Here is a 22,318-nt window from a genome sequence, read left to right on the forward strand (position 1 = left end):
TGCTTGAGGACGCTTTGTAGAATTTAATGCATAGTTTGTTTTCCAATATCCCCATGTTTGCTAGGCATTACTGACAGTTTTTGGAAATACACAGCTGGAACTTGCTTGCTGTACACTAAACATGGAGCCAAGGTTAACATCAGAGAGTTCATATAAAACTGTGCACAGTTTTAAACAATTATTCAGTTGGCTGGATAGATAGATATTGTCTACAGTTGATCACACACCACACTGGTTTATATGAATTCGTTGCTATTGTAGCTATACCTGTGTATATCATAGTATATTTCTTTTAATGGAGGGGTTAGTCATTCTGATATGTCAGCGAAAGGAGACCATAGCTGGTTAAAGGTTTCTATGCTGTAGTCAGAGTTAAATGAAATCCTTTCTAATGCAGCTACTGTCAGTTACTGATTTGTCCAGACAATTATTTTTAGCAGTGGTTTAGACACTTCCATTTTTTACGAATGTAGTTTCTTAGCAACCAGTCGGGCACTTAGGAGCTACCTTGCTTAATTATGACCCATTTCTTATCCTGTGCCCAAGTTTTCTCATATGTAAAGAGCTTGGGAACGAGCTGTATGTGGACACTGGGAATGAGACATGGAGATATTTATTTGTGGATTGTGCATTCAGGTCATTCGCGACCTAAAGATGTTATGATCTGGTAGCTCTTCGGTGGTCTGTGTGAAATGGGACGTTGGTTTCAATGGACAGATACCTAGCTCACACCCTCCACTGCAACTTGTACGGTCATTCTCATTAGCAGTCAGCCGATAGGTCCAAGGAATGAAAGGGTCATGGTGACCAAAGTCCCTTTCCATCCCTAGAGGTGTCTCTGTCCTTCAGGTTGTGGGGTGAGGGCACTTTGGTGGGAAGAGGGGGTATGGAGAGCTTGTCCCAGTGCTGTCCCTCTTCTCTGGATAAATAGGTAGCTTCAGTCTCCAGGGCTTATACCAGCACTGTATTCATTAAAATTGGATCGTGTGGAAGGCTGATCTCCAGCAGTAGGTGTTACTCTTTCCTGGAAGATTTCCCAGAACAACTGGATGAGTTTGCATTCATAAATCAGGTGCATCAAAGCTCCCGCTGCTAGTTAATATTGCCAGCTTTTATCTGAGACAGACCCAGGAGCTGCTGGGGTGATTTTTAATGGTGTACAAAAACTTTGCAAGGTTCCTTGCTGCTGTATTAGCTGAAGCCCAAAGCAGGTTGTGAGTCTGTGAATATCAATGTCGATTTTGCCCCTCTTGGCTTTTCTGAAATGCAAGTGCCTGGCTCTGAGATGCACAACGCACCTGGAATGAGGATGGTTGTTGCTTCCATCTCAGAGAAACCAGCAAGCGGTGTCTAGATGCTAGGGTGATGGATGTGTTAAGGATGGAAGATAGGACTGATTTGCACCCAACTCCTAATGAATTCCTTGCTACTTTTTTACAGCCAGGTAGGGTGTGAGTTATTCCAGTTAATGCAGTAGTCATCGTCAACTGACAGGATCATCACTCAAGACAGTTGGGTTTTAAAGACAGGGTAGGAGTCAATGCCAAGATAACTGGAGTCACAGCCAGAGAGTTTCTGAGTTGCTAAGGAGTTTGCCAGAAGGAACCTGAGTCAGAGGAATTGTCCTGTGTAGGAACATTAGAGCTAAAAGTGATTGTGCATGGGTGCTTGATGACAATATCTATCGGGAGGAACTCTGGAGCAAAAGCAAGGTATCTGTCCTAGCATGCATCTCTCTAAAATTAAGCTAATTTAGCTAGCCCATCCCAGACACTCCCGTGCTCCAAGCCATCTACTTGTAGCTGCTGGATTTTCTGCTTGGAGTATGTACGGGTGCTCAAAAGACATCAAAGCAGGGTCAGCTGCCATGGTTACTCCTGGGGGAATTCTGCGTCAAAAAATTACAAACTCCGCGCCAAAAAATTAAAAATTCTGCATATTTTTATTTGTCAAAACAACACAATATAATCCACCAGTTTCAATTATTGTAGTAATTTATTTCAAAATACCCGTCAGCAAGTATGTCTGTAACAATACAGACAGCAAAAAAGATTCAGGAAATGTTTTTTGACAAATAGATTCCTTATTAGGCATATTAATACAGAACTCTGAGTGATAATTCATTTAAACTACAATACAAAACCATATTTCCCACACCCTTCAGAAGCAGTGCAACGGCTTGGGGGAGTCAGGGGTAACGGAGGAGCTGAGGAAGAGGGAAGTAATTGCTGGAAAGGAGCCTGGGAGTGAACTTGGAGGGTTGTTGGGTACGGGTGGGAAAAGTATGGAACAGGTTTTTTGGGAGGGCGGGGAGAGATTGTTAGGAAGCTTCCTCCATGCAGACCCTGGCTGACCCCCAGCCTTTCCCATTCAGTCAGACACATCTGCCTGTGTCCCTCCATTCCCACTCAGACACCTACTCCCCCCATCCCCATGTGGCCCTGCATCCCCTCAGCCAGTCCCCTCCACCCTGTCCCCATGTGTCCTTGCACTTCCTGTCCCCATGTGTCCCTCCACCCCCATTCAGACACCCCCTCCCCCTGTCCCCAGGTGTCCCAGCATCCTCTCAGCCAGTTCCCTCCCCTCATCCCCACGTGTCCATGCACCCCCTAGCCCCATGTATCTCTGTGCCCCCACTCAGGCACCCGCCTTCCCCCATGTGGCCCTACACCCCCTCCTCCATCCCCATGTGGCCCCGCACCCCGTCCCCCTGTGACCCTGTGCCTCTACTCCCATTCAGCTCCAGCCCAGTCTATCTATCCGCACTAGCTAGTATGAATCCATCTGTGACACATACCCCCAGCAGCCCCATGTGCCCCTCACTGTCTGTCTCCTGACCAGGCCCGACAGGTGCTGTGAAGAAGGCACTGCAGGTTCTTTCTCTTCCCTATGGTAGCTGGGGCTGGCCGGGAGCAGCTGCTCTGTTCTAGCGCCACAGTGCCCTCTGGTGGGCAAAAGGCGGGACTGCAGCAACTTCCCAGCAAAAGCTATTTTCTGCGGAAACAATTAAAATTATCCACAGCACATGAATTATGCGCATGCTCAGTGGCACAGAATTCCCCCAGGAATACATGCTACATGTTTCAAGCAGAACATCCAGCAGCACCCGGTGAAAGTAAGTGCTGGGTATGGATGAGCACCCAGGCAAAATACTACCCATGCAGAGCTTGGGCTGTGGGTGCAGAATGGGAGGGAACAAAAGCAGGTTCAGACCCTGACATATTCCCAGCTTGCTCTTCTGGGCCCATGGGGAGTTTGGTTTAAATGGACTTCTACGTTTCAGTGCTGCTGGGCACGGAGCTGAGCTCTAACCAGAACCCCGATCTGAACAGCCCCGAGATTTGGAAGAGCTGAGTTCTGGATTCAGTCTCTGTAGCTGAGGCCACCTCTGGGTGAAAACATGCAGCAAAAACTAGCTAGAGCCAGCCAGAGCTTGGGCCTCTGTGGCACAAAAGGTGAAGGTAGGATGGGGCAGGAGAAAGAGACAGAGAACACAGGAAAAGACAACCAGGTCCATTTTGTGTGTGTGTGTGTGTGAACCAGCAATACTCAACGTGTGATTCTAGAGTGACAGGTGGCTTTTCAAGACCCAAGATGTGCTGCTGTCATCTGATTGGAGCTCTTCCTTTCTCTGCAGCTGGACAGAGGGGGAAGGATAAGGAGAGAGTGGGCCTGTTGCCGATCTCAGCTACACTGGTGTAACGCCGTAGGCTTCACTGAAGTCAACCTGGATTTACATCAGCGGAGCTGAGATCAGAACCGTTCCAAGTTTGCGTCAGTGCCGATATTGCCCCTTTGAGCCTAGAAATCCTGGGGATTTGGGAGCACTTATCGTAATCCCAGAGCACTGAGAAGGGGAATGTGTTCTGACTGGGACCGGCTCATTAGCATTCACTAGCGCTGGAAATATGACAAAGGGCTGCGGCTGACCTTTCGTTTCTCTCCACGCTGCCAAATTTATGATAACACTTGTTTGAACTTCATTAACACGGCTTAATTGCATTCGTCACAATCAATAAATCGTTGCCGTACAGACGCCTGTGGCATGAAGGCAGGAACGCAGGGACCCAAAAGGGGGCAGTGGGACAAAAGACCAAAAGCCACTGTACGTTTCCATCTTATGCCCAGGCATCGCATTAAGCATTTAAGATACACACGGTGGCACAAAGAAAAGATCAAGTGCTTCCCTCTCACCCCTGATGCTCCTCTGCAGTCTCTTACTCTGAGTAAATGGTGACGTGAACTTTATGAGCTTTATTTTAGACACACTCTTACCCCTTCCAGATTCTGCCATCAAAGAAATTGAAGTCTCAACCTTGGTGGATTGAGTCTGGGGCCAGGAGACAATTTTTCTGCTATGTTTGTAGTGAACTGGACAAGGGGTTCCTGAATTATGATACCCTAAAATCCAGGTGTTCAACAGAGTTTGAAAAGCTGGCTAACCTCTTCGGGCCATTTGACAGCCAGAAAAGAGAGCTAGTTATGAAATGGACTGACCTAGTGCAACAACAACTTCTTCACGGAGTAAACTCTAATTATAAAAAATTATTGAGACTTTAAAGAGTAACATCAGGGTGGTTCACCAACTCCAAGTAGTTCAGAAGAGAGCTCAAAGGACTGCTGGAAATTTCAGCTTCCACTTTAAACAACAGTGAGTTTCTAGCCCTTGCCCTGGCACCGAGGGGGCTCAAAATGTAACTGATCACTAGGGAGGGGGCTTGTCAAGAGAAATAATAATAATAACCAGCTCTTGTCACCTGTAGAGCTCAAAGGAGGTCAGTATCATTAGTCCCATTGTTACAGATGGGAAAACTGAGGCATGAAGTGGGGAAGTGACTTGCCAAAGATCAACAAGCAGGCCTGTGGAGAACAGGGACTAGAACTTATTTCTCCTAAGTTCCAGTCTAGTGCTATACCCACTAGGCCATGCTGCCTCCGGCAGAAGGCTGGAGTTATTCAGATGAGCTGAGATCCACTTTAAGGAAGCGATGCTCACCAAGTAGAAACTTCTAATCTTTTCATCACAGATCCCAACATGAGAACAGAGAGTGGGAGCCACCTCAAATTAAATCACTTGGTTCATCTATTCAACGGCAGGCTGGAAGGGGGTGCATCCCTGTGCTGCCTGTCCTGTCCTTCCTAGCCCCACTTCTTCCCTTTTGCAGAACTCCTCAAATGCTCATTGGCTCTGGACTGTAGGATGCCTGCAGGAAGCGTGTGGGGGCTGGGCTGGGCAGGGAGCTTACAGAGGTGCTGGGGGACCAGTGGAGATGGGAGCATGGGCAGGCAGCTGAGATGGGACAGTGGAAAGGGGAGGCAGACTGTATTTGCAAGTGTACAATATATGGCCCTCCAAGGATCTTTAATGAGCAGATGTTCGTTCCTTTCTCCTGCCTTGAGGCGGTTGGGGCATTCACTATAGGATAAGCTGTCTTTACAGCAAGGCTGGCTGAAGACTTACTAGCCTTTGGCACAATAGCCCCACCAGTTCCCCTCTGAGAGGGTAAGGAGCAGAAAAAGCCATAAAATCAAGGCACAAGAGACTACCTGCAAAGGTAGAACACTAGTTACAAGCCATTAATAGCAGATCTCTTGATCTGAAGAATGGGTGAGTTGAGCTTCATTTGGAGTCAGGGCCATCTGTTCAACTATAAGACTAAATATTTCATATCCCAATTAGATGCTGAGATTCTTGCCTTGAACCTAGGCTCTCTCTGCAATCAGACCAATTTGGTGTAACAGAGGCTTGTGGGGGTACCCAGCTGAGAGAGCTAATACATAAACATAAGCAGCTGTGATGCCTACCCGCCGACCAAAACAACCCCTTAGTCCATCTGCATACGATTCAACAGATGAAACAACTTCATGGGCTTGAATTGCTTCAACTTGCTGCTAGTTCATTACCAAGCTTTTCTCCAGACCTTCTCTGATCTACCAGTGCCAGGTCTGTCAGATACCGAACTCCCATTTGCATGCTTCTTCCTTCTCAGCATGCAGGATTCGGAATGCTATTGCATAACCCTAATTATGTTATTTCTGTAATTGCGTTTGCCGTCTGCAGCACATGGATTCGTTACAGGCTGTTCAGACGCTAAACCGATTATTAATGAGCACGATCCCGAACCAGCAATGGCGACGACAACAAAATCCCGAGCGAGGCGATTAGCTCCACGGCCTAGCCAAGCCCAGGGCTCCCTGGAAGAGATCAGCGCTAAGGGTTGCACCAGAGTTGGTCTCTTCTCCCTTGATGAGTTAATGAGCGACCGGGTGCAGACAGTGACAGCATGGCATGGCGCTGCTGTAATTCTGCAGCCTCATGAAACAGGTCCCATAAAACAGGGTTTATGATGCCCAGTGCACGGCGCATTGCCCTCTGCCACAGGCATAAGCAAAGGGGCCAGGTTTATTCCCCAGACTGATTTGGCTCATTTTCTTTCAAGAAATAATTAATTGTAAAGCTCTTTCTCCTAAGGGGACAGGGAGCCTGCAGAAGAGAGTAGAGTAATTTCTTTCCCTTTGCTAAGAATGTGTGAGATGCACACCGGCAGGACTGATACACTCCACCCAGCACGGATCAGAAGTGCACAGTCATACGAGCCAGTCCTGCTTTTGTTCAAGCTGTACTGGGGCTAGCTGCAACGGTGGGAAATTTCTGAGCTGTACCACAAGGTCAGCTTTTCCTCCAGTTTTACCTGGCCCTTGCTTGAGGTCAGAGGTAAGTGGCTGGCTGCATAAGGGCCAAGTGAAAACTGAGTAAAGACTCAGTGAGGACTTGGCCATTTTGCCTACCAGGATTCTCTACTACATGTATTTCTGATGGGCTTGGATACTACATTGATGGATTCCTAAGGGTATGTCTTCACTACCGGCTGGATCGGCGGCCAGCGATCGATCCAGCAGGGATTGATTTATTGCGTCTAGTCTAGATGCGATAAATCAACCCCTGAGCGCTCTCCCATCAACTCCTGAACTACAGCTCGGCGAGAGGCGCAGGCGGAGTCGACAGGGGAGTGGCAGCAGTTGACTCAGCGCGGTGAAGACACCACGGTAAGTCGATCTAAGTACGTCAACTTCAGCGACGTTATTCACGTAGCTGAAGTTGCGTAACTTAGATCGATTCTCCGCCCCCTAATGTAGACCAGGGCTAAGAAACACATATGTGCTAAGAACTCAGCTAGCTATGGTCGGACTGCAATGGGAGAAAGTGAAACTGGTCAGTTCTGTAACGGCCAACCTAGTTTGGTTGTAGGGTACATGGTTTAAAAGCCTCTCCAATAACTGATTTCTCAGTTGAGAAAACCATTAGGGTCCAGGTGCTGCACTACCATGGTGATGAGCATGGGTAGATAAGCCAGAGTGTATGCAGGGGTGGATAGAGGAGGATCCGAGCCATAAGCTGGGAGAGGGTCCATGGACCCCCCAAGGTTGGACCCATGAGGGTGGAAGGCACGGCTGGAGAGTGCTTGAGGTAGCTATGGGGGATGGGGAGCAGCAGGTGGAGTTGGCAAGGCAGGCGGCCAGGAGCACTTGGATTGGTCCACTAGAGATGCTTCGTTCAATTGGATTCACACCCCCCATGTCTAGTTTAATCCACCAAGGACTGCGTCTCCGAGTGCCTAAAGCAGGGAAGGGTTCTGCATCCTCTCCCCTCCAACCTGTCACCCCTTCCTGTGGAAGCTACTTGTTCTGCACGGCATGTGGGGGGTGGACGGGCAGTGTTAACTGAGATGCATCAGCCAAGGAATGACCCAGTGGCTCATACAGGTTGGAGGCAGTAAAGTAAATGCATTACTAGTAAATGTCAATTTCACCTGACACGTCAAAAGCGATGAAGAAGAATATCCACTGAGAACAATTGGCACGTGCAGCCTCCCCCACACCACCAGCACCGTGGCCCTGCAGGGCGCCCTCTGCAGCCCCACTGTCATGGCCCCATTCATTCACCGGCCGAGCATGCGAGGGCCATCCCCAGGCAGGAGTTGTTTAGCGGTGGGATGGCCTCCCCCTCAGCTGGGGTGTCTTTGCTCTGCCACTCCCCACAGAATCATAGAATATCAGGGTTGGAAGGGACCTTACAAGGTCATCTAGTCCAACCCCCTGCTCAAAGCAGGACCCATCCCCAGACAGATTTTTACCCCGGTTCCCTAAATGGCCCCCTCAAGGATTGAACTGACAACCCTGGGTTTAGCAGGCCAATGCTCAAACCACTGAGCTATCCCTCCCTGCCAGGATTCAGTGTCACCAGCCCACAGCAGCAACAGCCCTGCTCTCCTGGCTCGCTCACTGCTTGCTCACTCACCAGCCGGAGCACAGGGGTCATCGCCGGGCAGAAGCCAATCAGCAGTGGGGTGGCCTCCCCCTCGGCCGGGAGCTCATCCCCCTACTCACAGCCCTGGCCAGGGATCTCAGCTTTGCTGTGCAAGGGCCACAGCCCTCCTTCCCCCCACCTCCCTTGCGTGTGGGTGTCTTGGGCCCCGCTGTCAGCATTGCCCTAACTCCAACCTGAATTTCCTACAACTGTGAAAATTAAAATAGAATAATAGAATATTAGGGTTGGAAGAGACCTCAGGAGGTCATCTATCCAATCCCCTGCTCAAAGCAGGACCAACCCCAACTAAATCATCCCAGCCAGGGCTTTGTCAAGCCTGACCTTAAAAACCTCTAAGGAAGGAGATTCCACCACCTCCCTAGGTAACCCATTCCAGTGCTTCACCACCCTCCTAGTGAAAAAGTTTTTCCTAATAAAAAACTAGATTGGATAAACCTAGACCTCCCCCACTGCAACTTGAGACCATTGCTCCTTGTTCTGTCATCTGCCACCACTGAGAACAGCCGAGCTCCATCCTCTTTGGAACCCCCTTTCAGGTAGTTGAAGGCTGCTATCGAATCCCCCCTCACTCTTCTGTTTTGCAGACTGAATAAGCCAAGTTCCCTCAGCCTCTCCTCGTAAGTCATGTGCCCCAGCCCCCTAATAATTTTCGTTGTCCTCCGCTGGACTGTCTCTAATTTGTCCACATCCCTTCTGTAGTGGTGGGACCCAAACTGGATGCAATACTCCAGGTGTGACCTCACCAGTGCCGAATAGAGGGGAATAATCACTTCCCTCGATCTGCTGGCAATGCTCCTACTAATGCAGCCGAATATGTCGTTAGCCTTCTTGGCAACAAGGGCACACTGCTGACTCATATCCAGCTTCTCATCCACTGTAATCCCCAGGTCCTTTTCTGCAGAACTGCCGCTTAGCCAGTCAGGCCCCAGCCTGTAGAAGTGCATGGGATTCTTCCTTCCTAAGTGCAGGACTCTGCACTTGTCCTTGTTGAACCTCATCAGATTTCTTTTGGTCCAATCCTCCAATTTGTCTAGGTCACTCTGGACCCTATTCCTACCCTCCAGTGTATCTACCTCTCCCCCCAGCTCAGTGTCATCCGCGAACTTGCTGAGGGTGCAATCCATCCCATCATCCAGATCATTAATGAAGATGTTGAACAAAACCAGCCCCAGGACCAACCCCTGGGGCACTCTGCTTGCTACCGGCTGCCAACTAGACATCGAGCCATTGATCACTACCCATTGAGCCCGACGATCTAGCCAACTTTCTATCCACCTTATAGTCCATTCATACAATCCACACTTCTTTAACTTGCTGGCAAAAATACTGTGGGAGACCGTATCAAAAGCTGTGCCTACGTCAAGGTATATCACGTCCACCACTTTGCACATATTCACAGAGCCAGTTATCTCATAATAGAAGACAATCAGGTTGGTCAGGCATGACTTGCCCTTGGTGAATCCATGTTGACTGTTCCTGATCACCTTCCTCTCCTCCAAGTGCTTCAAAATGGATTCCTTGAGGACCTGCTCCATGATTTTTCCAGGGACTGAGGTGAAGCTGACCGGTTTGTAGTTCCCCGGATTCTCCTTCTTCCCTTTTTTAAAGACGGACACTATATTTGCCTTTTTCCAATTGTCCGGGACCTCCCCTGATCACCACGCGTTTTAAAAGATAATGGCCAATGGCTCTGCAATCACATCAGCCAACTCCCTCAGCACCCTCGGATGCGTTAGATCTGGACCCATGGACTTGTGCATGTCCAGCTTTTCTAAATAGTCCTTAACCTGTTCTTTCACCACTGAGGGCTGCTCACCTCCTCCCCATACTGTGCTGCCCAGTGCAGCAGTCTGGGAGCTGACCTTATCTGTGAAGAGCGAGGCAAAAAAAGCATTGAGTACTTCAGCTTTTTCCACATCATCTGTCACTAGGTTGCATCCCCCATTCATTAAGGGTCCCACACTTTCCCTGACCTTCTTCTTGATGCTAACATACTTGTAGAAACCCTTCTTGTTACCCTTCACATCCCTTGCTAGCTGGAACTCCAATTGTGCTTTGGCCTTCCTGCATGCTCGAGCAGTATTATTATACTCCTCCCTAGTCATCTATCCAAGTTTCCACTTCTTGTAAGCTTCCTTTTTGTGTTTAAGCTCACCGAAGATTTCTCTGTTAAGCCAAGCTGGTTGCCTGTCATATTTACTATTCTTTCTGCACATCGGGATGGTTTGTTCCTGCGCCCTCAATAAGGACTCTTTAAAATACAGCCAGCTCTCCTTGGCTCCTTTCCCCCTCATATTAGCCTCCCAGGGGCTCCTGCCCATTAGTTCCCTGCGGGAGTCAAAGTCTGCTTTTCTGAAGTCCAGGGTCCGTATTCTGCTGCTCTCCTTTCTTCCTTTTGTCAGGATCCTGAACTCGACCATAGTTACAAATAGAAAAAAAAACGCACAGAAATAAAAATCAATATTAATCGTCCCAATTACAAACAAACAGCGCATCCAGTTCTGCCAAGCCGAGTCCTGTCTGAGCTTCGGAGGCGGACAGCTCCCTCCCCAGGGCAGTAGCACTGAGCTGAGAACTCTGTACAGCAGTGTTGCTGGATGCGGGATAAGTGGGCAAGGTGATTTATCTCTGATTAATCCCAGAGAATGACTGGTGCTAAAGGAGGGTTTGGGAAGTGCCCAGGCAACCCCCCGTGAGCTGAACTCGTTCTGTTGTGCAGCACAGTCGTCCCCACCTACATGGGTCACTAACCACCGGAGAGAAGAAGGAAAGACACATAAAATGGGCAGCACTGGAGCTGTAGGAGATGCCATCTTCCCCCTCCCAATCTCCCCTCTCTGCTGTCCCCGCCTTTCTGCAGGGATGACTGATCTGGAATAACAGAGGAGACTCGAGCGGCAGAGCTCCCAATCCTAGCAGGCTGCTGGAGCTGGCTCGCTGTAAACTGAACTGTCATGCCATCGCAGGCACTTGAGCTTGGTATCTGGAGTGCCACTCAAGTGCCACATCGGTTGGGCTGTCACCCAGCTATACCGAGCACCTGGGTTATGATGTGGAAGAGAGACAGAAGTGAAGGGGAAGGCAGCAGCACAGGAAGGGGTGTGACACAAGTACTGGAGCAGGTACACGTCCTTGTAACACTAAACAGTTGTTGGCTTCCAAGCACTTCACGAGCACTGCAGAGAGGCCACTCTGTATACAGTGCAGGAGGACGAAGTCTGGCTGAGGGGGATTCACATGGTGAGACAGGCAGCCTGCAAGAAGCTCCTCTCCATTAGCTCCCTACTGAAAATCTAGGACATCACTACAAACCCCAGGCAGGGAAGCAGGGGCTGAAAATTGGGGATGGCCTACACTGGGGGGGGATCAGTCTAAGATACGCAACTTCAGTTACAAGAATAGCGTAGCTGAAGTCGACGTATCTTAGATCGATTTACCTTGGGTCCTCACGGCACGGGATCGATGGCCGCGGCTCCCCCGTCAACTCCGCTTCCACCTCTCGCTCTGGTGGAGTTCCGGAGTCAATGGGGAGTGCGTTCGGGGATCGATTTATCACGTCTAGACGAGACGCTATAAATTGATCCCCGATAGATTGATTACTACCCGCCGATCCGGCGGGTAGTGAAGACGTACACTTGGTGTGATTAGAGCTGGCCAGGAAACTGTTTTCTTGTCCCTCAAATATTCTTGAGAGTTTAACATTTTTTCCCTGTCTTGAATCAGGACCAAACTTCAAAGTCTTGAAAATGTTCACACGCTGAAACACCAGAAAAAAGATTTGTTTGGGTCAATTGAAACGTCTCATTTTGAGAATTTCAAAACATTTGTTTTGATTTCAATCTTTTCTAACTCTTTTTTTAGTCTAATTAGCTGACGTTTCTAAACAAAAAGTTTTGAATCCGAAAACTGGAATTTTTCATTTAGAAAGTGTCAACATGGTGCATTTTGACAATTTTGAAATGTTTTTTTTTTCAACATTTTTTCGAGTTGGGCGATTCATTGAAACCGACCAGGATTCAAAGCTTTTCAGTTTTGACAAATCAACATTTTTCACCAAAAGCACTAGGCTCCTCAGCGATGTATTTCTTCTCAGCAATATATTTCTCCTCTCACAGGAGCCTTTCACCTTACCTAAAGCATGGCCTGACAAGTGCTTCGTCAACAAATTCCCAACCAGCTCCAGTTGCGTTTGGCTGGGTGCGCAGTGGCCTGTTGCTGGTTCTCAGTCCGGTTTGTAGTTGGTTCAGTGTCCACCTCTCAAAATGCAGCACCACCAATTTAAACAACAGGCCCCCTTCTTGGCAGTCTCAGCGGGGAAGCCAAGGAATGGCCCTTAGAACCTGAACTGCAGCTCCCTCCAGGTTAGGTTTGAGGCACGTTGACAGGGAGCAGGGTGGGGTTAGCTTGCACCTGGGCCGCCTCAGCAGAGCCCGTTCTGCGCACACAGAGGGCATCAGTCTCTAGAGCTCTCAACCCGGCACCTGGGAGAGGGTTACAATTCACTGGAAAAATGGTAGGGGGACAAAGTGCAGGGCTGTGTGAGGTTCTGCGGAGGCTGCTCATGGCCAGCCGCCATCTTGGATCCACTCAATATGAGGGGCCAACGGTGAGCAGCTTTGTGTGGAAGGACTCTTCTAAGATTGCCTGGTGGTGGGGAGAGACATTGTCTGTGGGGGGGCAGCCCCTCTGGAGCAGAGACTGCCTGTGGGAGACACCGCCTCCACCTGGGGAGCCTCACCTGTGGGCAGCATTGTTACTGCCCCGTGCCTGGGAGGAGAGAGGGGCCCATCTATGCCAACAGCCTTTTAGTGGCATTTGCTGAAGGGTCGCTGCCTACAGGAGGAGCAGTTGACGCTCGTGGCCTACTGGGGACATTGCCTAGGGCCATGTTAAAATACCATGAGGCCAGGCTGGGAGGTGCTGAGGGCCAGGGGAGTCCTGGGTTCTCAATCTGTGACCACGGATGCAATCCCTGCACTGAGGGGGCATGCAGGAAGTGCCCCATCAGTGCATCCCAGTCATGCCACGACCCAGTTCTCCTGCCACACCGGCCTGCAGAGCAGCACAGCCTGTTCAGTACGCCTGTCCCTTGGCCTGCACCTCGCTGAGGCACCCCTCCCCAGTGGACGCTATGGCTCCACACTGGCTCCTATTGAGGCAAGTGGCGAAATACCACAATCTGACCATTAGCATTTGTATAGCGCTTTCCATCTTCAAGGCCCTGCTGAACATTAACCGGCGAATTCTCACAACTCCCCAGTGAGTTGGATACAGCATTGCTGTCCCCATTTTACTGAAGGGCCAACTGAGGCCAGGTGATTTGCCCGAAGTTAGATAGCATGAGAGCTGGGATCAGAACCCAGGAATCCCTGCCTCAAAGCCCTGCCCCTCAGAAACGAAGCTTCACACTCAAAGGCTGGGACTTGTTCCACTCTGGAATAGCTGCTGCTAGCCAGTGTGGGGTGTTTCCCAGCTCCCACAAGTAAGGGATCCACGCTACTGGTAGAGCACCAGTAAATGTGGGGGAGAGCCTGGGCTTAGGGTGCGGTTTGGGCTTGCCAGGTGACATTTCTCCTCCCAGCCGACTGTTCTGATGATACTATTAACTGGAGGGCAAGGGAAGGTTCAGACTGGTTCTCAAGCCGGGCCTGTTTACATAGTGTGCTGCGGCTTCTCACCAAAGGCCTTATTGATTTTGAATGGGATGTAATCCCAGTGCTCTCTCATTTCGCCCAGTGGGAGGGCGCCCATGGAATATTTATAAAGAGCAGGGCTTCTCTCCACGGGCAACTCTTCGGTTCCATAAATCAATGCACTCACATTGCACTGTGTCAAGTATCAGGGGGTAGCCGTGTTAGTCTGTATCTCCAAAAACAACAAGGAGTCTGGTGGCACCTTAAAGATGCATCTGAAGAAGTGAGGTTTTTACCCACGAAAGCTTATGCCCAAATAAAGCTGTTAGTCTTTAAGGTGCCACCAGACTCCTTGTTGTTATTGCACTGTGGGCTCTGATCCCCCACCTCTCTTCCCCACAATCTGCGCTGGCTGCACTTAGCCACGGAGTCCTCCATGTGCCAAAATATGTGTTCATTTCTCAGCCAGTTGGGCACTTTAACTGGAAGCTTTAACTCAGAGGAACCTGGGATTATGCTCCGACAGAACCATTACTGAGGTTACCCAGCCCCCAAAGCTCCCCTCTTGAGAGCAACGCAGGAGCACTGACCAGGAGCAGCAGAGACCCATAGAATCCTAGGACTGGAAGAGACCTTGAGAGATCATCTAGTCCAGTACCTGCACTCAAGGCAGGACTAAGTATTATCTAGACCATCCCTGACAGGTGTTTGTCTAACCTGCTCTTAAAAATCTCCATGATGGAGATTCCACAGCCTCCCTAGGCAATTTATTCCAGTGCTTAACCACCCTGACAGGAAGTTTCTCCTAATGTCCAACCTACAGCACCCTTGGTACAATTTAAGGCCATTGCTTCTTGTCCTATCCTCAGAGGTTAAAGAGAACAGATTTTCTCCCTTCTCTTTGTAACAACCTTCTGTGTACTTGAAAACTATTATCATGTCCCCTCAGCCTTCTCTTCTCCAGGCTAAACAAACCCCTTGTTTTCAATCTTCCCTCATAGGTCATCTTTTCTAGACCTTTAATCATTTTTATTGCTCTTCTCTGGATTTCCTCCAGTTTGTCCACATCTTTCCTGAAATGTGGCACCCAGAACTGGACACAATACTCCAGTTGAGGCCTAATCAGTGCAGAATTACTTATTGTGTCTTGCTTACAATACTCCTGCTAATACCTCCCTGAATGATGTTAGCTTTTTTTGCAACAGTTTTGCACTATTGACTCATATTTAGCTTGTGATCCAGTGGGACCCCCAGATCTCCTTTTGCAGTACTCCTTCCTAGGCAGTCATTTCCCATTTTGTATGTGTGCAACTGATTGTTCCTTTCTCAGTGGAGTACTTTGCATTTGTCCTTATTGAATTTCATCCTATTTACTTCAGACCATTTCTCCAGTTTGTGCAGACCATTTTGAATTTTAATCCTATCCTCCAAAACACTTGCAACCCCTCCTAGCTTGGTATTGTCCACAAACTTTATAAGTGTACTCTCTGTGCCATTATCTAAATCATTGATGAAGATATTGAACAGAACCAGACCCAGAACCGATCCCTGCGGGACCCCACTCATTATGCCCTTCCAGCATGACTGTGAACTACTGATAACTGCTCTCTAGGAACGGTTTTCCAACTAATTATGCACCCACCTTATAGTAGCTCCATCTAGGTTGTATTTCCCTAGTTTGTTTATGAGACGGTCATGCGAGACAGTATCAAAAACCTTACTAAAGTCAAGATATACCACATCTACCTCTTCCCCCCATGCACAAGGCTTGTTACCTTGTCAAAGTTTTCAGGTTGGTTTGACACGATTTGTTCTTGACAAATCCCTGCTGACTGTTACTTATCACCTGATTATCTTCTAGGTGTCTGCAGATTGATCGCTTAGTTATTTGCTCCATTATCTTTCCGGGTACTGAAGTTAAGCTGACGGGGCAACGGTAAATGTGAGGAGAGCGTGGGCTGAGTGTGCAGTTTGTGCTTGCCAGGCGACATTTCCCCTCAGCTGCTCTCAGTGAGCCCACTAGCCATTGCCATGGGCAGCAAGCGTTTGAGTCCCTGAGCTCTTCTGTTTCTTCTGGAGTCGGTTCTGCAGAGCTGGCTCCTGAGGAGGTTGCGGGATGCTCTGGACTCTTCCCATTTGTGTTATCAGGCTCTGGAGCCAGTTATCAGAGTGGCAGGGCAGGTTGCAAAGGCTCATCAGGCAAGTACCACGCCAAGATCACTTTCCACTTGAGGTAGTACAGTCCAGTGGGTGGGGCACAAAGCTGTCAGTCAGGAGACCTGGAGGCTCCGGATTGGCTCTCAGTCCAGTTCCCAGTGGACAGGTGCCTCTGTTACAGAAACCAGCACCATGGTTGCCATTGATTTGGTGCTCTTGTTGGCAGCCTCAGCAAAAAGACCAAGGGTCTTGGAGACTGCGCTGTCCTCTCCCCGGAGTCTTGATCTGGAAGCTGTAGACTAGGCACAGAGCTGAGCGTCAGGACACCTGGCTTCTAGTCCTTGCTCTGTTGTGCGCTCGGAGTTGTCCCAGCCCCTCTCTGTGAAGTGGGGATAGTAACTCAGAGCCACGCAGTGCTGTAAGCAGTATATGTGGGCAGGCATACACAATCAATGATCAATCAGCCTAGCCACCTGGAGGAGCCGGGGGGTACTACAACATGCCGGACGTTCCCACTGCAGCTTCTGGCCATCCCCTGCCCGCTGCCCGGAGAGCAACAGGGCCCCGTTTCGTGGGCGACGACTCCGCTGTCCGCCCTGCGCTGTCAGGAGCGCTCCCTTGCCTGCCTCGTGGAGGGATTCTCACACAGCACGTCGGTGTCCAATTTCCCAATTTCCCTGCCACGGAAGGCGGCCTGTGGCTCAGCAGGTGGCTCGGAGCTGTTTACAGGACACCTGTCAGCTAGCTTGGCTCCTTGTCCTTTCTGCCGCCTAATTATAAAATTGTGGATCCCGTTGGCGACAGGGGTTTTTTTGCGCACAAAATGTCAAATTGCCGAAATTAAAAATGTAAATGATGGTGTCTAATTAACCAGTTGACAGCAGAGCACAGCTGCGAGTGACAGTGACTGATTGCCTTCTGCAAACTTTGTCCTCCAAGACCTGCTGTACCCGGGGGAGGAAGGACATCGAAAATAGCAACTTCCTTAAAGAGAGACAGCCCGGTGTGCAAAGCCCTGTGCAGCAGCAGCAGCACTAGCCCCGCAGCTCCAGATCCCAGCGGTGAAATCCCGGCCCCGTGGACGTCGGTGGGAGTTTTGCCATTGGGGCTGGGATTTCACCCCATGAGCAGGTTGGGTGCACAGGGAGCTCACTGCTACGCTGGGCCAGCACGTGTGTTTATAAGACCGATCTGGGGGGAAATAAGGGGAGACGCTGGTGGATTTTTGGTGGGGAGGGGCGCCTGGTGCAGCGAGGTTGTGGAGGGGACATGCGGGGAAGGTTGGAGTGTGTATGTAAGTGTGGACGTGGTTGTGGATGCATGTGGGGGTGTGAATGGAGTTGGCATAGGTTGTGTGTACTGTGGGTTGTCTGTGTTGAGGTATTGGGGTGAGAGGAGATGCATGCAGCGGTGCACGTGGGGGTACAGGCCGTGGGGGGCATCTGGGGGCATGCATATGTGCAGTTGGCAATGTGGGTGTGGTATAGGGTTGCCAACAGTCCAGTTTTACAAGGGACGTCCCTTATTGAAATAGAAAATTGCCTGTCCTGTACTAAATCAGTATCCGGCACCTTTTATCCTGGCATGTGGGGCGGCTCGTAGGCAGTTGCTTGGGCTGTCTGCTCATAATGAGAGCACCAGATCCCCAGCTCCTAGCAATAGGTCTCTCCTGATTCCCTTGGCCAGCAGTCTGGTTCCATAGTCCCCATGCTGCACTTAGCACTGGCCTGATCCCACGTCGTGCGTGACAGTGGTTTTGAGTCAGCAGAACTGGGCCAGAGCTGAGCTCCAGAGCTGAACTCGGGCGCTGTTTGGAGCCTGGGTTTTGGGTTGGACCCAGCTCTGCTCTTCTACTTTGCACAGCTCTCCTTGAACCGGCACTGCCACTGCTCACCCGCCTGATGGGCGGCAGCTTTGGCCAGTGCAGTTCGACTCCTCGTGCCGAGCGCCTTACAGTGAGGGCAGGACACAGCGTTCCCCAAAGAAGAAAGCTGCAGCCCGGCGGCGGTTGGCAACGTCCGTTCTCAGGACGAGCCCTCTACATGTTGTGCTGTCACCAAACAGGACTGCGTGTTCCAGCTCACTAGGGGGAAGCAGGTGATCCCCAGAACCATTAATCATTGTCTAAGGCCCCAGCTGATGTCCTCCTACCATCTCCAAAGTCCCGAGGCTGATGAGAGCACTGTGGGTGCTGCTAGAAATAACAACCCCTGATGCGTGGGTGCCAGTCGAGCGTGCCCAGATCGGTGCCTCTGAAGATCTGCCCTTGGAACACAACATCATGGGGGGATAGAGGGTGCTGCTTATGCTCTCGTGGCTATGGGGGAAGATTTACCTGGGATTCTTAGGGGAGGTGATGCCACCTTGGGGAGAGTGGTTCAGTGGTGAAAGCTCAGGACTGGGTGCCAGGAGATCTGGGTTCTTTTCCAAGCTCTGCCTTTGACTCCCTAGGGGCACTTAGGTAAATTCCTTTTCCTCTCTGTGCCTCCGATTGCCCGTCTCTAGCATGAGGCGAATGATGCTGACCCCCTCCAAGGGCTGTTGTGTTTTCACACCCAGGAAGTGCCCCAGCTCCCATGGTGCAAATACACACATAACTTTTCCATACCACCTGCCTGTTGTTAGCTGGCCGCCCCGGCCAGCCCAGACCCACGCCTGTTCCCCAAGCAAACCCGTCGCTCTCTCCATTCCCCCCTCAGGTACTACTCGGACATCGGCAAAATGCCGGCGATCAGCGACCAGGACATGAACGCCTACCTGGCGGAGCAGTCTCGCATGCACATGAACGAGTTTAACACCATGAGTGCGCTCTCCGAGATCTATTCCTACGTGGGCAAGTACAGCGAGGAGGTGAGCGAGAGGGGAAGTGGGGCATGCCTGAGAGCACGGGCCGGCCAGGCCAGAAATCCCATCAGCCACCGGTGCCCGTCCGGTTTATTTTCAACAGAGGGCTTGTGCGGGTAAGGGTCGGAGAGCAGCAACTGGGGCTGCGCAGGCTTCCCACCCGCCCCGCTGTCCTGCCTTGTTATTTCACTCTCAGCCTGGCCTCGCTGTGGAGTGACACCGGGGATGAATTGGGCCCTTCAGGTCTTCTTCCCAGTGTTTGCTTCCTGTTCTATATCCCATAGAGCACCCGGAGCCCCGTCTCGTCTCTGCATCGCATGCAACTGAATGTCCATCGGCACCATGCCGGAGGCCCTGGGTGCAGAGACAAAAGGAAGCTGCTTTCAGCTCAGATAAACTCAGGCTGCCCAACTGAGCACGGTGCAAAGCGGGGCTGAGGGGAGTTTGGGCCGGGAAGGGGGGTTAGTTACAGCCGCCTGTGTCTCATGAGCTATACCAGGCAAGCAGGAAATTCTGCAATCTAATTAAAAAGAGCTGACTTAACCGCTGGTGCGGATGGCCAACATCTGCCAGCACTAAGGCGAGGGATTAGCAGGGGAAACAAATTCTCTGAAGCCGCTAGAGAAACAGAAGCCATTCCCCGGTCAGATCCAGCCAGAGACGAGCAGGGGAGAGGGCTCTCACTTCTCTCAGGCCTGGTCTACACTAGGCTTTTATGTCGACTTTAGCGCCGTTATATCGAATTAACCCTGCACCCGTCCACACCAGGAAGCCATTTAGTTCGACATAAAGCTCTCTTTAAATCGATTTCTGTAATCCTCCCCAACGAGAGGAGTAGCGCTAAATTCGACATGGCCATATCGAATTAGGCTAGGTGTGGATGGAAATCGACGGTAATAGCTCCGGGAGCTATCCCACAGTGCACCACTCTGTTGACGCTCTGGACAGCAGTCCGAGCTCGGATGCTCTGACCAGCCACACCCCCGGGAAAATTTGAATTCATTTTCATTTTCCTGTCTGGGCAGTTTGAATCTCAGTTCCTCTTTGGACATCGAGGGGAGCTCAGCAGCAGTGGCAACTATGCAGAGCTCTCCAGCAGAGATGGCCGTGCAATCCAATAGAAAGAGGGCCCCAGCATGGACGGATCGGGAAGTCTTGGATCTCATCGCAGTGTGGGGCGATGAGTCCGTGCTTTCAGAGCTGCGCTCCAAAAGAAGGAATGCTAAGATCTACGAGAAGATCTCCAAAGCCATGGCAGAGAGAGGCTACAGCCGGGATGCAACGCAGTGCCGCGTGAAAATCAAGGAGCTGAGACAAGGCTACCAGAAGACCAAAGAGGCAAACGGACGCTCCGGATCCCAGCCCCACACATCCCGTTTCTACGAGGCACTGCATTCCATCCTTGCTGCGGCCGCCACCACTACCCCACCACTGACCGTGGACTCTGAGGATGGGATATTGTCCACGGCCGGTTCCTCGGACATGTTAGCGGACGGGGAAGATGAGGAAGGAGATGAGGAGGACGAGGCAGTCGACAGCGCTTACCAAGCTGATTTCCCCGACAGCCAGGAGCTCTACATCACCCTTACAGAGATCCCCTACCAACCCTCCCCAGCATGTAACCTGGACACAGATTCAGGCGAAGGATCAAGCGGTAAGTGCTTTAAACATATTAACCTTTATTTTTTACAAAACTTGAATATTAATACTAAGAACAATCTGTGAATCATGATTTCTTCCCCCTGGGCGCTTAAGTAATCAGTAACAACTATTTAAAAAAAAATCAAACAGTGTCCGGTTGTGCATGATTGTGCTGCCCAAGCTGCTCCACTCTTTAGTGCCTGCTACTGCAGCTATATTAGAATCCTGTCTATATGTCCGGGGATAGAGCAGTAGTCCTCCACGGACATCTCCACAAAGCTCTGCTGCAGGTAATGGGATAGCCTGTTCATCAGGTTCCTGGGGAGAGCGGCTTTACTTGGTCCTCCGAAGTAGGAGACGTTCCCGCGCCAGGAGACAAGCAGGTACTCCGGTATCATTGCCTTGCATAGCATGGCGGCATAGGGCCCCGGTCTCTGCAGGCTTTCTCGAAGCATCCGTTGGATCTCGGTGTCCGGGATCCTCATGAGAGTTATGTCGCTCATGATGACCTGCTTTGAATTAGGTAGGGGACTGTTAGTATTGGGACTGCTTGCAACAAGTTCCTTTACAGAACTGTGACCGCTGGTTTACAGCCACGCGGTGGGGGCGGGAGAGGGGCAGCATACAGGGATCTTTCCCTGGCTCATCCGCGAGGGGGTGGGACAGGGCCAGAGTTCCTGCTTGGCCGATTGCTGGCAGCACAGACTGGCAGTGCTTTCAATGTGAAAGGAGGCCAGTGGTACTCCTACAGTTTTAAGCAGCCACAAGTCTACGGCTTACCATGTTTGCCTGCTACAGAGAGTACCGTGTCCTGCCCCGCTTCCCAGATCGGCAGTGCAAAAGCCCAGGCACTGAAGGCGAGGTTCGAAAATTCGACCTTGTCCTGAGTGCGCATGTGATAGGTGTGGTTCATGGTCTTGTTCACAGAGAAAAACTATGTTCTTGATTCACAACCACATTTTTCTTTCGGAGGAATTCACTGCCTTTTCCTCATTCCCACAGCCACATCTGCAACTGTCTCCCAACCCAGCTTGGCATCACACTCCCAGAGGCTAGCGCACATTAGGCGGAGAAAGAAGAAGACGCGAGAGGACATGTTCTCAGAACTAATGGGCTGCTCCTGAGCCCAGGCAGCACAGCAGAACCAGTGGAGGGAGAATTTGTCACAAATGCACCGGACACACATGGAACGTGAGGAGAGGTGGCGGGCAGGAAGACCAGCAGGCGACTCAAACGCTGAGGGAGCAAACGGACACGCTCCGGCGCCTTGTTGATGTTCTGCAGGAACGGAGGCAGGAGGACAGAGCCCCGCTGCAGTCTATCAGGAACCGCAGTCCCCCGCCACCAAGTCCCATACCCCCCCTCTCCCAAAGTCCAAAGAAGGAGGGGTGGCATAGTCCGTGAAAACTCTCACTCCACCCCTGCAGACTGCTCAAGCACCAGAAGGCTGTCATTCCCCAAAATTTGAAAAGTCCTTTCCTACCCACCTCACACAAGCCCCCGTCCAAGTTTCACACCCCACGTTTCATGTCTGGTTCGCAATAAAATGTTTGTTTCTCTCCATTACTGTTTCAGTCAGGTTCTTTTGAGGGAGAGTCTGTCTGGAGGGGGGGAAGGGGCTTGGTAATTGGACAGGACAGTCACCTTTAGCAGGGTACAGAGGCGGTGTCAGGTCCAGCATCAGGACACATACACAGTGCAGTCACTGGTTACC

The 22,318-nt window shown here is 50.7% G+C and overlaps 1 protein-coding gene across 1 annotated transcript in view; it reads left to right on the forward strand.

Moving 5' to 3' along the window:
• PLXNA4 (plexin A4) overlaps positions 1–22,318 on the forward strand; it is a 568,109-nt gene that overhangs the window by 536,316 nt on the left and 9,475 nt on the right. Inside the window, exon 26 of the mRNA XM_026648894.2 lies at positions 18,819–18,969. Within this exon, the coding sequence (XP_026504679.1) occupies positions 18,819–18,969 (151 nt within the window). The remainder of the gene's footprint in view (positions 1–18,818; positions 18,970–22,318) is intronic.

Source organism: Terrapene carolina, unplaced genomic scaffold (assembly GCF_002925995.2).
Source record: "Terrapene carolina triunguis isolate 2854851 unplaced genomic scaffold, T_m_triunguis-2.0 Scaffold68, whole genome shotgun sequence".
Classification (NCBI taxonomy): Eukaryota; Metazoa; Chordata; order Testudines; family Emydidae; genus Terrapene; species Terrapene triunguis.